The sequence below is a fragment of the Phaethon lepturus genome, unplaced genomic scaffold (genome assembly GCF_000687285.1).
Source record: "Phaethon lepturus isolate BGI_N335 unplaced genomic scaffold, ASM68728v1 scaffold11974, whole genome shotgun sequence".
Lineage (NCBI taxonomy): Eukaryota > Metazoa > Chordata > Aves > Phaethontiformes > Phaethontidae > Phaethon > Phaethon lepturus.
The window spans coordinates 22066-34813 of NW_010535604.1; the positions used below are offsets into that span (position 1 = coordinate 22066).

The following is a 12748-nucleotide window of genomic DNA, read 5'->3' on the forward strand; positions in this document are numbered from 1 at the left end:
GGGTCAGCTGTCCTGGCTGTGCCCCCTCCCAGCTTCCCGTGCACCCCCCCGCCTGCTCGCTGGCAGGCCAGAGCATGGGAAGCTGAAAAGTCCTTGACTGCTCAGCAACAACTCAAAACATCAGCACGTTATCAAAATTACTTTCATCCCAAATCCAAAACACATAACTATACCAGCTGCTGGGAAGAATCATAGACTCTTTGGGTTGGAAGGAACCTCTTCGGGGCATCTAGTCCAACCCTCTTGCAGTAAGCAGGGACATCTTCAACTAGATCAGGTTGCTCAGAGCCCCGTCCAACCTGACCTGGAATGTTTCCAGGGAGGGGGCATCTACCACCTCTCTGGGCAACCTCCGCCAGTGTTTCACCACCCTCATTGGGAAAAATTTCTTGCTTAGATCTAGTTGAAAACGGCCCTCTTTTAGTTTAAAACCATTACCCCTTGTCCTATGGCAACAGGCCCTGCTAAAAAGTCTGTCCCATTTTTCTTATAGGCCCCCTTTAAGTCTTTAAATACTGCAAGGAGCCTTTTCTTCTCCAGGCTGAACAACCCTTCTCTTCTCTCAGCCTGTCCCCATAGGAGAGGTGTTCCATCCCTCTGATCATTTTTGTGGCCTCCTCCGGACCCTCTCCAACAGGTCCATGTCTTTCCTGTGCTGAGGGCTCCAGAGCTGGACACATTAACTCCATCCCAGCTGAAACCATGACAGCAACTCTTCTCAGTTCAGGCTGCTCCAGCATTCTGGGACTTCATTTACCAGAGAATTTGAATCAACAAACTGTGCATTCAGATTCCTGGTTCAGCACGACATGAGGATCCTTGTTTGTGCACTGTGAATTGCTGGATTTCTAGATGGAAATCTAGAAACTGCAGCATTGTTAACATGCTTTGGTGAACTTAATGCTGACAAATCAAATAATTCTGTCATACACATTTAAACTTACCGAGGTTGTCATCTTTCACAGGACAGGCTTCAGTTGTGCAAGTTCAATTCACTTCTACTAGCTACCGAAGCAACAGGTAGAAACACATTTTTGACAGTGTTTCTTCCTTGGTCAGTCTTGAGTTGAAATCAAAGCTAATGTTCATATATAATATATATGCAGCAGCCTGCGTATCTGGCTCCCTTCCAGATCACCTGGGTGAGACCAATAACCTTGCCTTGGCAGCCTTTCAAGCAACATGTGCCCTGCTCCCCCTTTTTCTCCAGCCCTTTGCCCACCAGAATTTCAGCCCTTGCGGGGCTGCAAGCAGCCCGTTGGCAGCCTGTCAAGTGGCACGGCGAGCTCGTGCTTTCCAGAGAACACCGACTGCCACCTAATAGTGTTGCATAAGTTGAGCTGTTTTCTCTGAACAGCTCTGCAGAACTTGTCGCAGCATCTTTCATGTCACTTGTCTGTTGCAGAGGTGCAGTGCTGTGTTTACCTTTGCAGAGCTAGTCCCTCTTGGATTTGGAGGCTTGTGTCTCCTGGGACTGAAGGGCAAACAAACAAAAAATGTAAAAAGAATAAAATATAAAAATAAACTCCTGTAGCAGGACTGATCTCACTGTGAGAAACAGTTTCCTCTGTAGGGAACATAACATTTTTGAATATAAAAACAGTGTGGTTGGTCTTTTTTTTCCACCTAAGACTACAGCATTTGGTACAATGTCTGTGAATTGCCCAGCACCTCCAGTGCAACACTGCAGGTGAAATATTGGTGAAACTGTTAGTAGATTAAATCCTATCAATCCTATTCAGCAATACTTCCTGAAAATCTTCAACAACCACGGCACCTTTAGGCCTTCTAATCATTGGATTTGAGCTGTTTCCTATTTGGCTACCAAAATATTTCCTGTAAACACTTTATTGCAGTTTTATTAGATTTTATTCACTATATATATAATCAGTAGACTTGAATTTTTTTTTTTTTAATGTAGTAACAGCTGGTAAATTCTGCTGTGATGCTGTTGCTGTGCGGAAGTGCAGTCCTAACTCAGTGGTAGAATTTCTTGTAGAGTAAGTGGAAACAGGTTTTGGCTGGCTGTAGTCTTTTCTGAATGAATGACCACTTCTGCATAGCAAGCATCTTTGAGTCTGCAAAAACTGTGAGCCGATTAAACTTCTGACCTGGTTAATGTGAGAAATCCTAAGTATCTTGATTAATTCTTCAATTTGTACTGCAGAAGGATATAGTGTCAAAGATGCTGCTTTTTCATTAGACAGTTATCTTCTTTTTTCAGTTAAATTAATCAGGTTATAGGTTTTGTTACAGAATAATCAGCTAGAGCTAAATAATACTGCTGTACTTACTGTATCTTGTTTCACTGCAGGTTATGTTGAGAGTACTGCAAATGCTCTGTAAACTAGTTCATATTATATGTCAGTGTTAAATATAGCCAGTTGCTGAACAACTTCTCAGTTTTAGGTGAAGATCTGGAAGGACATGCAATGCATGGGAGCAGATGAGTCTTTCTGTGGCCTTAACTGATTCCATTGACACAAGTCACTGTACAAGCCAGAATACTGATAAAGTCAACTACACTTGTGTAGCACTCATGCTAGAGTTGGGGGCACAGATGCTTCATAAAATAGTTCAGCACATAACCTTAAGTAGTCTAAGCGTATGCTGCCTAGCACATGTGGTATATTTGCTTGGCATTAAAACCTGTTTGTAAAGGCAAATATTTAATGCAGGAGTTATTTCAGTGGTAATGGTTAAAGCCATCTCTGCTCTGACTTGCCAAACGAATGACTGAGTTGTGACTCATTGTTAGGAAACAACCCTGGAAAAAAAAAATAGTTCTTATGACTGGTATTTTAGCCACCACCTTTGCAGCATGGTGCTGCTTCTGCAAGTATTTCTGCCATTTTTGTACATGCTGTTTTGTGAAAGCCTTGTACTTGTCAGTCAGAAGGAGATTAGCAGCAGACAAAAAGTTGTCCGTTAATCAAATGTCTGGAAACCTAATATTCAGAGGGGACATTTTAAAACAAACAAACAAAAAAACCCCAGAAAACCCCAAAAACAACAGCAACACCCCTCCCCCCCATTTGTCTTGAGAATCCAAGGTGTAATGGCTATTCTGCATTGCTTCCCTGTCTACTTCCTTCTGTACTAGATTTTACTTCAGCTAGTATGAGAAGCAAGTGAGGAGTATGGGGCAAGTTAAGAGGATTGACAGCTCTGTAAAAGAGGAGAAACATGTAAGGGAGAGTAGGAAGATTGCTGAGAGGACTGACTGGTTAGTTCAGAAACGGTCAGCCCAACTTCTACTTTGAATGTTTGAAGCTTGTTCAAAGGAAGATGGGCAGCAAGGGTGCTTACGTCTGAAATTTCCTTGAAGAATGAGAAATGATGATAAAGAATGTATTATGAGAGACTTCAGGAAAACTGCTAGCTATCTGAAGACTATCTTGAAACTTGAGGAACATTCTTGAAAAGCCCAAACCTTATTTGCTCAACTTTAAGGTTTCACTTATTTGCTGTATGCGAGCATCTGAGACCTAGGATGAATTCACCAAGCATTTTTGTTCTTTGTAATCTATTACCACCTTTCTTCCTACACCAATAATATTTCAGTCTTAGAGGGAAAATTCCTGTGAATAATCCTGGTTCACTGTTTCGTAACTTGAAGATAGCAAAATGTATAAATGTACCCTTTAAATGGTAGCAATGGAGAAAATCAGTTTAGCTGAATTCCAGGAAACAGAGAAGGTGATATCTGTAACCTCTATATAGTCAAAGAACTTGACCATGGATTAGGATTGTTGGACATAGGGCTCTGATAGTCTCAGTCTTGTTTGTGCTTAGCTATTCAATCAGGCTTTTCAAAAAGAAGGACTTGAACCTTGGCCTTCCAAGGAAGTGCCATAGTAAATGTGCTATTGTTGTTTGTTTTTTTTCCAAGTTCCAGCTCCTTACTTTCACTTTGACCTGCAAGTTTATTCTTTCTTGTACAAGAACATATGCTCCTGCTAAACAATATAGTTGTGGGTTTTTTTTTTTGCTATTTTATCACAAAAAAACCCCAAAGCATCTTCCTGAAAGTTGATGAGTAATGTAACCAGGAAGTGATAATCTAATTCGTTCCTGAAGTGTAACAGACTGAATATTGATCTCATGGAAAATCACCCACAGCCTTTGTTTATGATGGCAATGGATAAATGAATGATAACTAAGTATATAATTGACCATGTGTGCAGTTGTGTACTGCACTGTACTTTGAAAACCCCATGTGTAGTCTGTGCCACTTTTAGCGATGAATGCTGTCTTAATGAAGCTATGAATGAGAGCCTGATTAAGTCGGAGAGCACTGGAATATCCAAGTGAGAGGCTTGTTGGTATTCTCATCTGCACATTCAAATAGGTAGCTTTGGTTTTGTTTGATCTTGCAATTACTCTCAAATAATAAAGTACACTTGCTTACTTGCGCTGCCTTAATAGCTGGCAGTGGCTTGTGTAGGCTTATCTCTATTATTTCCCTGAGTTTCATCTTGTCAGTTGCTGTGAAACAGAGTGGGAGAAAGGCGTGTGCATTTGCAGAACAACTTGGTCCCAGGGGGTTGCACCTCCAAATCCCCAAAATATTAGATGCCATTTGTAGACACTGTTTTCAAGTATCTTAGTTATCTAAGTAAAAGACGGACTTAATTTACTCCTAAGAAAAGGCACTGGACCAGATGGCATACAGATGCCACTTAGCTACCCTGTGGTTTGCTGGGTTTTGTTTTTTTTGTGTTTTGTTACAAACGCAGCACCTTCGCAGTGCCAGCACTGATGACACTGTGTGTTCCTAAGCAAGTAATGCTGTTAGCATATGAGCATTTCATGTAATTCACTTCTAGGAGCATATTGTAATTTTATAAACGTTTGGGTGAAGTTGTTTTAGGAGCTTAACTCATCCTCTCTTCTAATAGTTTGGATTAGCTTGGCAACAGGCTAGTTCATATCAGGATGTGACATTACTGGGGTTGCACAGGGAGCACTGAAATTGCCGTTCTGTGCAAATGCAGCGTTACCTGAAGTTTCATTTCTTCCCAGTGCTTCCTGAAGGAACATGTGTGAGCAGCACTGGACAGAGCATGTTGGGAGGAATGCCTGGTTGCTGCAGGTGTTTCAGTAGGCTCCATCCTGGATGCTGCCATCTCTGCCTTCCAGTGTACGTGCTGAAAAGTCAGACTTGGGTGATTGTGTTGCAGTCCAGAACATGGTCAAGTAAACTGGTTGTAGAGTAACGCATTGACATGTGAAATGCCTCAGATGGTTTCTGACTTCAGTGATGCTGGTGATCGTGTCTGTGTAATACAGTATTCTGCTGAAATACGGATGCTGAAGGTGAGTTTTGTCTAGTATCAAAGCATGTTCAGTTGAGTAAGAGCACTTCTAGACTGCCTTTGCACATGTCTGGGCACACGCTCTCCGTTCGGATGGCTTTTTTCCCTTCATACTGACTGTACAAACACAACTGATGGGTTTGAGTAAACGCCATGCAATTGTGTAGGTGAAAGAACCAAGTTCCAGATGGAGTACCAGGAAAAGTGTAAATTATTACTATCTGTGTTGTGACAGTAACGCAATGTGACTTGCATTGCTGTAGTAATTTGTAAATTGTAGCTTGAATTATCTATAGTATTTAATATGCTTTTGATCGCTGTTTACCCAGCACTGAAGGAGTCGCTGTCCCTCTGCCCTTTTACAGCACATCCCCTGACACCCCTGGTAGGTTAGTAGAACTGACACAGTCTTGCTGTGAGCCCTGTTCTGCACGTTGTAGTGTGTTTCTCCTGGGTATGGGGCTGCAGGCAGCTGATCTCTCCTTTTAGGAGAATCTGCTTGCTAAGCTCTTACTCTTTTTCCAAAATGATGCTACTATTGCCCGAGACTCTTATATCTGTTGAGGAAGGGGAAAGCTTAGAGCTCTGATAACTAAGACTTCCTTTCCTTTTTTTTTTTTTCCTGCCTCCCAGTATGTAAGCACTTGAAACACACCACTGAAATTTGACAAGTTGAGCTTTACTGAAAGCACAAAACAGCTGAACTCTTCTGTACTGCACTGGAGGGTGTTGTGGAGGCCAGGCGTGCATAATGCTTAATGATGTAAGACAAACTCAAAGCAAGTTCATTAGTAGTATTTAGTTTAGAGACTTCCTTAAGTGGCTAGTTGCCAGGAACAGTGTATTCTTGGTAAGGAATGTTCTCAGGAAGGGTAACTGTTGTGTCTGTGCATCTGCTACTGACCACTCTTACAGAGGACATGCTGGCTGAGGTTCATTTTCTATTCAGCCTCCTATGTCTTAAATCTAAAGAATTTCTCATCATCAGGAAGGCTTCTCATAAGGCTTACGAACCTATTAGTACCTGCAGAGTTATAGAATGTCAATTTTTTGAGAACTAGTATTAATGTATATTAACAGATTTTTATACACTATAGCTAATGCTTAGAAATACCTCATTTTTTATGCAGGGCACTTTTAGGACTTTAAATGTGGATATGAAGCTGGTCTAGTTGCTCATGAAAGCATTGATTACTAAAGTGAAAATTTGCTTTAAAATAGTTTATTTCTGCATATTCACTGGTTATGTGAAAGTCCAGAGCACTGAGTGAGCAGACTTCTACATACATGTACACATTTGTATATGTAACTTTAACATACTTCCTCATTTGTCTACTGAGTCTCAAACTACTTTTATTTTTCTTGAAGCTTCTTCAGCATTGATTGGATCAAGGTTTATTTAGCTGCTTGTGTTGTTTTGAATTTTGGCATCATTAGCTATGCATACTGTAAGCTAACATATCATTCTTTTTAAATTCTTGGGATCTCAGCCTTGTTAAGTCTTGACATATTGGAGTTTCCTGTTTTCTGTAGTGAGAAGGCTCTTGAAAGAGATAAGACTGCTGATTGGATCTGAGCTAATGCTGAATCAAAATGGAATCTTAACTTTTTGTTGCATGACTAGGTGAGAAAGCTGCATTATGGGCTAGTCTCCAGACAAGTAGAAACTAGTTTTAATGTGTCAAAACAACAGTGAAAGTGAGGTTTGCAAATATTTTTCAGCAGTTGATTCTGTGATTGACTTCATTCAATGGAAAATTATTCAGGACAGGTTCTTGCCCTGCCTTCAGGGAACTTTTTTTTGGAAGAACTCTTGAATCTGCCTTAGGTTTCCTAATGGAATATGAAGATGAGGGTACTAAAATTGTTCATGCTTCGGTAGGGATTGAATAATGGTGGGTAGGCAAAGGATCTAGACCAGACTTAAGGAACCAGGAGATTTTAAGCTAGTCAAGCCATTTCATCTTGGGGGAGGGAGTGGGGGCAGAGGAGGGTGCTGTCTGATTTTGGGAGCTTGTCATTTCCTTTTTACGCTCAGTCTGAGACAGATGTTTTAAAGTCCCATGTAAAGACAAGGTTGTGGGCCAGAAGCCAGTCTGTGTTTGGTCCATAGCGAGCATGCAAATTCCTGCAATTCTAGAACGGTCTTAATTTGAGTTCTGCTTTTGTACTCAAAACTGTTTACGGGCTCTGTAGCCTGTCTGGAAAGCTTTATAGTTTTCATCGGTATAAAAAAAAGGATTTATTTTGAATGTAGTTACTCAAACTATGTTTCCACGTGAAGAAAATAAGGTTTAAGGAAAAATATCAGCATCTTGAATGATGCATTCTTGCTTTTAGTAACTTAACTTTCACCACTTAGTGTGCTGGCTTTATTTTACACTTTCCCAAGTGTTTGTTGGTATGAGTTTTGTTTTCTTTCCTGCTGTGATTTCCAAAATGGTTTGTGTGGTTTCTGTGAGGATTTAAATTTCTTTGTTGGAGAGCAAATCAAGAGTTGCTTCTATTGTCATGGCAGTTTGTTTCCCAAAGCAGTCGTTGACTGCTGTACAAAAAATATGATCAGGGAATTATTCCTCAATGTGCCTAATCAACACAGAGATAGTGGAGGCCTCCCATTTTTTTTTTTTTTTTCTTTTCGGATCTTGTAGCCTCCTTGACCTGTCTCAGTGTATCGCAACCAGTATTGTCACCGTAGTTGAGACGGTTGATAGCACAGATCAAATGTTCTGTTTTTCTGTTAGCCCTGCAGTTTCAGTTTGTAGGGACTCTGCTACTCATTGTGGTTAACTTACAGTCAAATAATTTCAGACTTTTATATTATTCTCATTAGTGTGCATTATTCTGTCCATCACCATGGTTAATCCCGATGTTCGTATCCTGCTGCTTTCTTTCCACAAATTTCAAATATGTCACTATATCGGTGTCCTCAAATGAGGACACCACACTCTGGTCTCTGCATTTTAGCTAAACACCGCTGACCTGTTTGCTCATCCTTTTTGATGGCAAGTGTCCTCCTCCTTCCCATTCTTTGATTGGAGAGTGGAATCTTTTCCTTTCAATATGGAGTCGTGCTATGGAGGTAAACAGCTGCTTTGGACAGTTTGGATCTTCTCTCTCATTCATGTCCTTGTGGTTTTGGTACCTGGATGCAGCCATAGTGCTTTACTAGAAACTTGTCCATATATGTTGCAAGGGTTTTTCTTCAGTTTTTTGTTGGTCCCCCTCTGCCACCTACCCCCCTGCTCTCTGATTCTGTAGGGTTTTGGGTGAGGATATGTGGCTTTCCTCTACCAGAGAGGGCACTGGAACTGTTTCCCCCCTTAGCTAATCTTGTGTCATCTTTATAGAAGATGGAGACTGTTGCTGCGTAGGCAATTGCTCTTCAGTGACTCTGAAGGGGTGCCCATGAGCTAACCTGTTGGCTACCCCAGCAGCACTGGGGTAGTGTATTGATGTAACCTCAGAGCTGATTATGAACCTCCCAGTCTTCTCTATATTTCAGCTCAGATGTCTTAAAACAACTCTTTGAAGATCTTGAGCTGCCTCTGCTGTGCATTGCTTTCTTGAAAGGCAGGAAGAAGGCCTTCAGTGCAGAGCAAAACTTCTGTCTAGGGTTGTTACCGCTCTTTGCTATGTGCATCAAGGAATGAGGACTGAAGACCATTTTGGACATATTTTTTCTTACATGGCTTTTATCCATTTGTGTTTGAGCCTGTGTAACCTTTTGGCTTCCAAGCACTGTGCAGTAAGAAGCTTCGTAGCTTGACTACACACTGTGTGAGGAACCATGCCCTTTTGTTGAGTACCTGCTATTGGAAGAGGGAAGAATGATGGTTCATTCATAATGTCGTCCCTCATGTACTTTTTTTCCTATTGAAGAGCCAAATCTTCTGGGCTGTTCCTTTGTTTGCATGGAAGCCAAGAAAGGCAAGTCTCTGAGAACACAACCGTAAAGTCACACTTGATTGCAGCTGACCAAAGGATTCAGAAGATGCTTGGCAATTGGAGAAGCAGAAATTATTTCTGAAAGTAAACATGCTGGAACGGCATCATTGCAGAAGCTTGATTTCCTTAAGGAAGTTGGTCAAAATGGCTGCACTTGATTCAATAGTTTAAGAATGCTTACTATTTTAAAATCCTGGTTTGGCTAATTGTTTTTAATTTCTTTTTTATTCCAGAGATTTTGAATCCTCTTGGGAAACATGAAAACAGAGAACTACTTTTTAATATCTTTCAGGACAGTTGACACATTCCAGGGAAAAGCGTGTTTTGGGTTTTTTTTTCCTGCAAAGTTCAGAAGAATCTGCATTCTCTGGGATTTTAAATTAGCATAAAATGAAAATAGTTTGAAATTTAGCCTTCAAAATGAATGTTGAAAAATCAGATGACAAAGCAAAGAATGGCTTGAAGTCTTCCTTAATTATAAAGGATGAAAATGGAAATAGCTACGCATGTGACAGAGCTACACCTTCCTCAAAGAATTGTGCCACCAAGATATGTGATGATTTGACTGACCAAAATACAGTGACTGAGCATGAAGATGATACTATTCTTGAAAATAAGAGTGACTTCAGAAGTATTCTTTTAAAACAGCAGTGTATTGAAGCACTTCATTTGCAGAAGACACCTGGTAAATACAACTGCACAGGAGCTCTGTTGGGAGATGCAGATGCTGCATGCAAGTCTTCTGTGACTGAACAGACTTGTGTGTATTTGAACTGTGACTTGAAAGAAACGACAGACTTACTGACAGGTAATGTTGCTATGGCAAAAATGCAAAATCAGAGTACGAAACAATCGGTGCCTTACAGTCAGACTGACTCCAAGTGTATATTACCTCTTCCTGCTCCAGAGCAGAACACGCCATCCCTGATAAAGGATGGGGCACGCTGCCACCTGAGCACATTGGATGTTACTAATGTTATAGGTGAAACTCTGGGAACTGATCAAAATGATGACATCCATCTGAGGGAAACGCTAATCTCTTCTGAAGTATGTACGAGAGAGAAATTTGATAGAACCAGCTCAGAAAGAACACCTAATTTCTTTTATACCATGGTGGCTTCAGAAAGCCCAGATGCCTATTCAGAACTTGAAGTATATTGTCCTGCCTCTGCAGGTGTCAAACACTATCTAAAAAACACTAACAAGACTGAGAAAGAATCCCAGGAGGCGGAAGGATGGTCTGTAAAGCTAGCTGCTGAATGTATAGATCCTTCTAGGCAAGAAGCATTACTGCCATGCATTAATATTAATGAAGATGACCAAGTGAAATCCTTGCAGGATATGCCTGACCGTGATGAAACTGGGAATTCCAGTGCTGAAACATGCATGGATAGTCCTGTACATAATGTGCACCTTCTCCCAGTAGATAAAATGGCTGGAGAACAAGTATCAAAGAAAACCAGTGAACCCTTAACCAAAGAACAGAATATCTCTGGAAATGCTGCTTTTCAGGATATGCACAACACTTCTTTCATATCTCGCAGTGTACCAAAATTAAAGAGGACTGTTATGCCTGAGCTGAAATGCGAAGCAACTTTTGTGGTTTTCAGTCCTATGGCTGACGAAAGCGATTCTGCTCTGTGTACTTCAACCCCTAAAGAACAATCAAAAGATACAACTTTCTCTGTTTCAGCTTTGGCAGAACTTGGAGACAAGTCTCCTAAACTAAGACCAAATGATGCATTTGTAGGAGGGCATAATAGAAGGCCTTTGCTCAAATCTAGTCCAGGTCAAATCACAGGAAAACCAGTGGGCAGGTCTCCTATTGTGTCAACAATAACCAAAGCAAAGAAATCTGAGATTGTTAGTTTTCCCAAACCTAATTTCAAAAACGTTAAGCCAAAGGTTATGTCTAGGCCTGTGCTACAGTCAAGAGACAGTACAGCATCAAAACAGTCTCCTCAGTCCCCCCAACTATCAGCTGTCTCCTCATCTTCGCTGGTTACTTCCCCGAGGCAATTGTCCCCGTCTATAAAAGTGCTGAAAAAGAAAATAGATCTAGCTAAAGATACTAAAGTGGAATTGCCTGTGAATAAGCCCCATAAGCTACATCTTAACAAACACCTCTTCACTAGCCAAGTCATACGTGCTACAACACATCCCAGAAACGCTTCCCACAAGGCTTCAAAGACACCTGCATTAAAGCAGAATCCGGAAGACATTGGCAAAGCAAGCTCTACCCATTCGGCATGCTCCTTGGTTTCTGCTGCGCTTCCAGCATGTGTAGAGAACTCGAAAGAAATGCTGAATGATAAAATGGAAAGTTCAAACTCTTTAATGCAGCCCTGTGCTCAAAACATCTATCTGTCAGGAGGTGAAAGGGAGCAAAACAGCAACATGGGAATTCTTCTAGAAGCAGCCTTGTTAAAAGATGTGGTAAATGAAACATTTGACCTGCATTCTGTTCCTTTGGTAAGCTTTTTTCTTTACGTATTCGAATATGTTTTGTACATTTGGAAAAATGGAATTCTGCATTGCACAATGCTGAATGGAAATTGTGGAATGGGTTTTGTAGTAAATGTAACTGTAGTATTGATGTCTGAGGTAAAGTCTCCCCCTAATAAAGGGAATAAAGAAGTACAGTTTTACAAACAGGTTGCACTTGGCCTCAAGTGCTATTTAGTGTCTTCAGCCTTCATCTTATTCCATGGTATAAATTCTTTTTTTGTAAAGTCTTTTTAAGACAATACAGTTGGTAGGATTTCTAATAAAAACAAACAAGTCTTAATTTAGCCGAACTGATAAATCTGCATAGCATAACCTGATAAGGTTTTTCTAAATATAGCTTTTAATATCTGCTTTTATAAATACAATTCTAGTGCTGCTGTAAATTTAAATAGACATTAGAGATATATTGCTGTTTTCAGTATTTTTTCCTTTCAAAACATGTTTTAGAACTAAATTACACTCCTTAAAGGTATTTAGAGAAATATTGTGCATATATTAACAATAATATTAAGTCACCCAAAACCCCAAGACCAACAATTCGGTCAAGCGTTTTATTTTTAACATCTTAATTTAACTGTCTGCTTTGAATATAATTTGGGAACTCGTTTATTTGAAGTAGAACCAGGACTCCTTAGAATAGCTAAGAGTAGCCAGGAAATATTTCTTATGCAGAGGGCATATACCTGGTTTTGGGCAGTCAGCCAGCTGGAAGGTGCAAACTTCCTGGCTGGGAGGTATGCATGTGCTGGTTGGTTGGGAAATATTTTCAGACAAGTCAGCTGCCTGTCAGGAGAAACGTGCTGCTTTCAAATACTCTGAAAGAAGGTTAAAAGAAAAGGAATGGTGGAAAAGAAGGTAAGAACATTGGTGTTGGATTGACCAAGACCTCAGGAGGCACGGTAGGGATGCAGAGTTGGAGCCTTGATCGGATATGGAGTCCCTTCTGTTTGCATGTGGGTTCAACAGCTTATGTT

General features: G+C 40.6%; 1 protein-coding gene across 1 annotated transcript in view; it reads left to right on the plus strand.

Moving 5' to 3' along the window:
• Positions 1-9686: 9686 nt before the first annotated feature.
• LOC104619864 (microtubule-associated tumor suppressor 1 homolog) overlaps positions 9687-12748 on the plus strand; it is a gene marked incomplete at its 3' end in the record, with an annotated part of 65728 nt that continues 62666 nt past the window's right edge. The window contains exon 1 of the mRNA XM_010285895.1: positions 9687-11738. Coding sequence (XP_010284197.1) covers positions 9687-11738 — 2052 coding nt within the window. The remainder of the gene's footprint in view (positions 11739-12748) is intronic.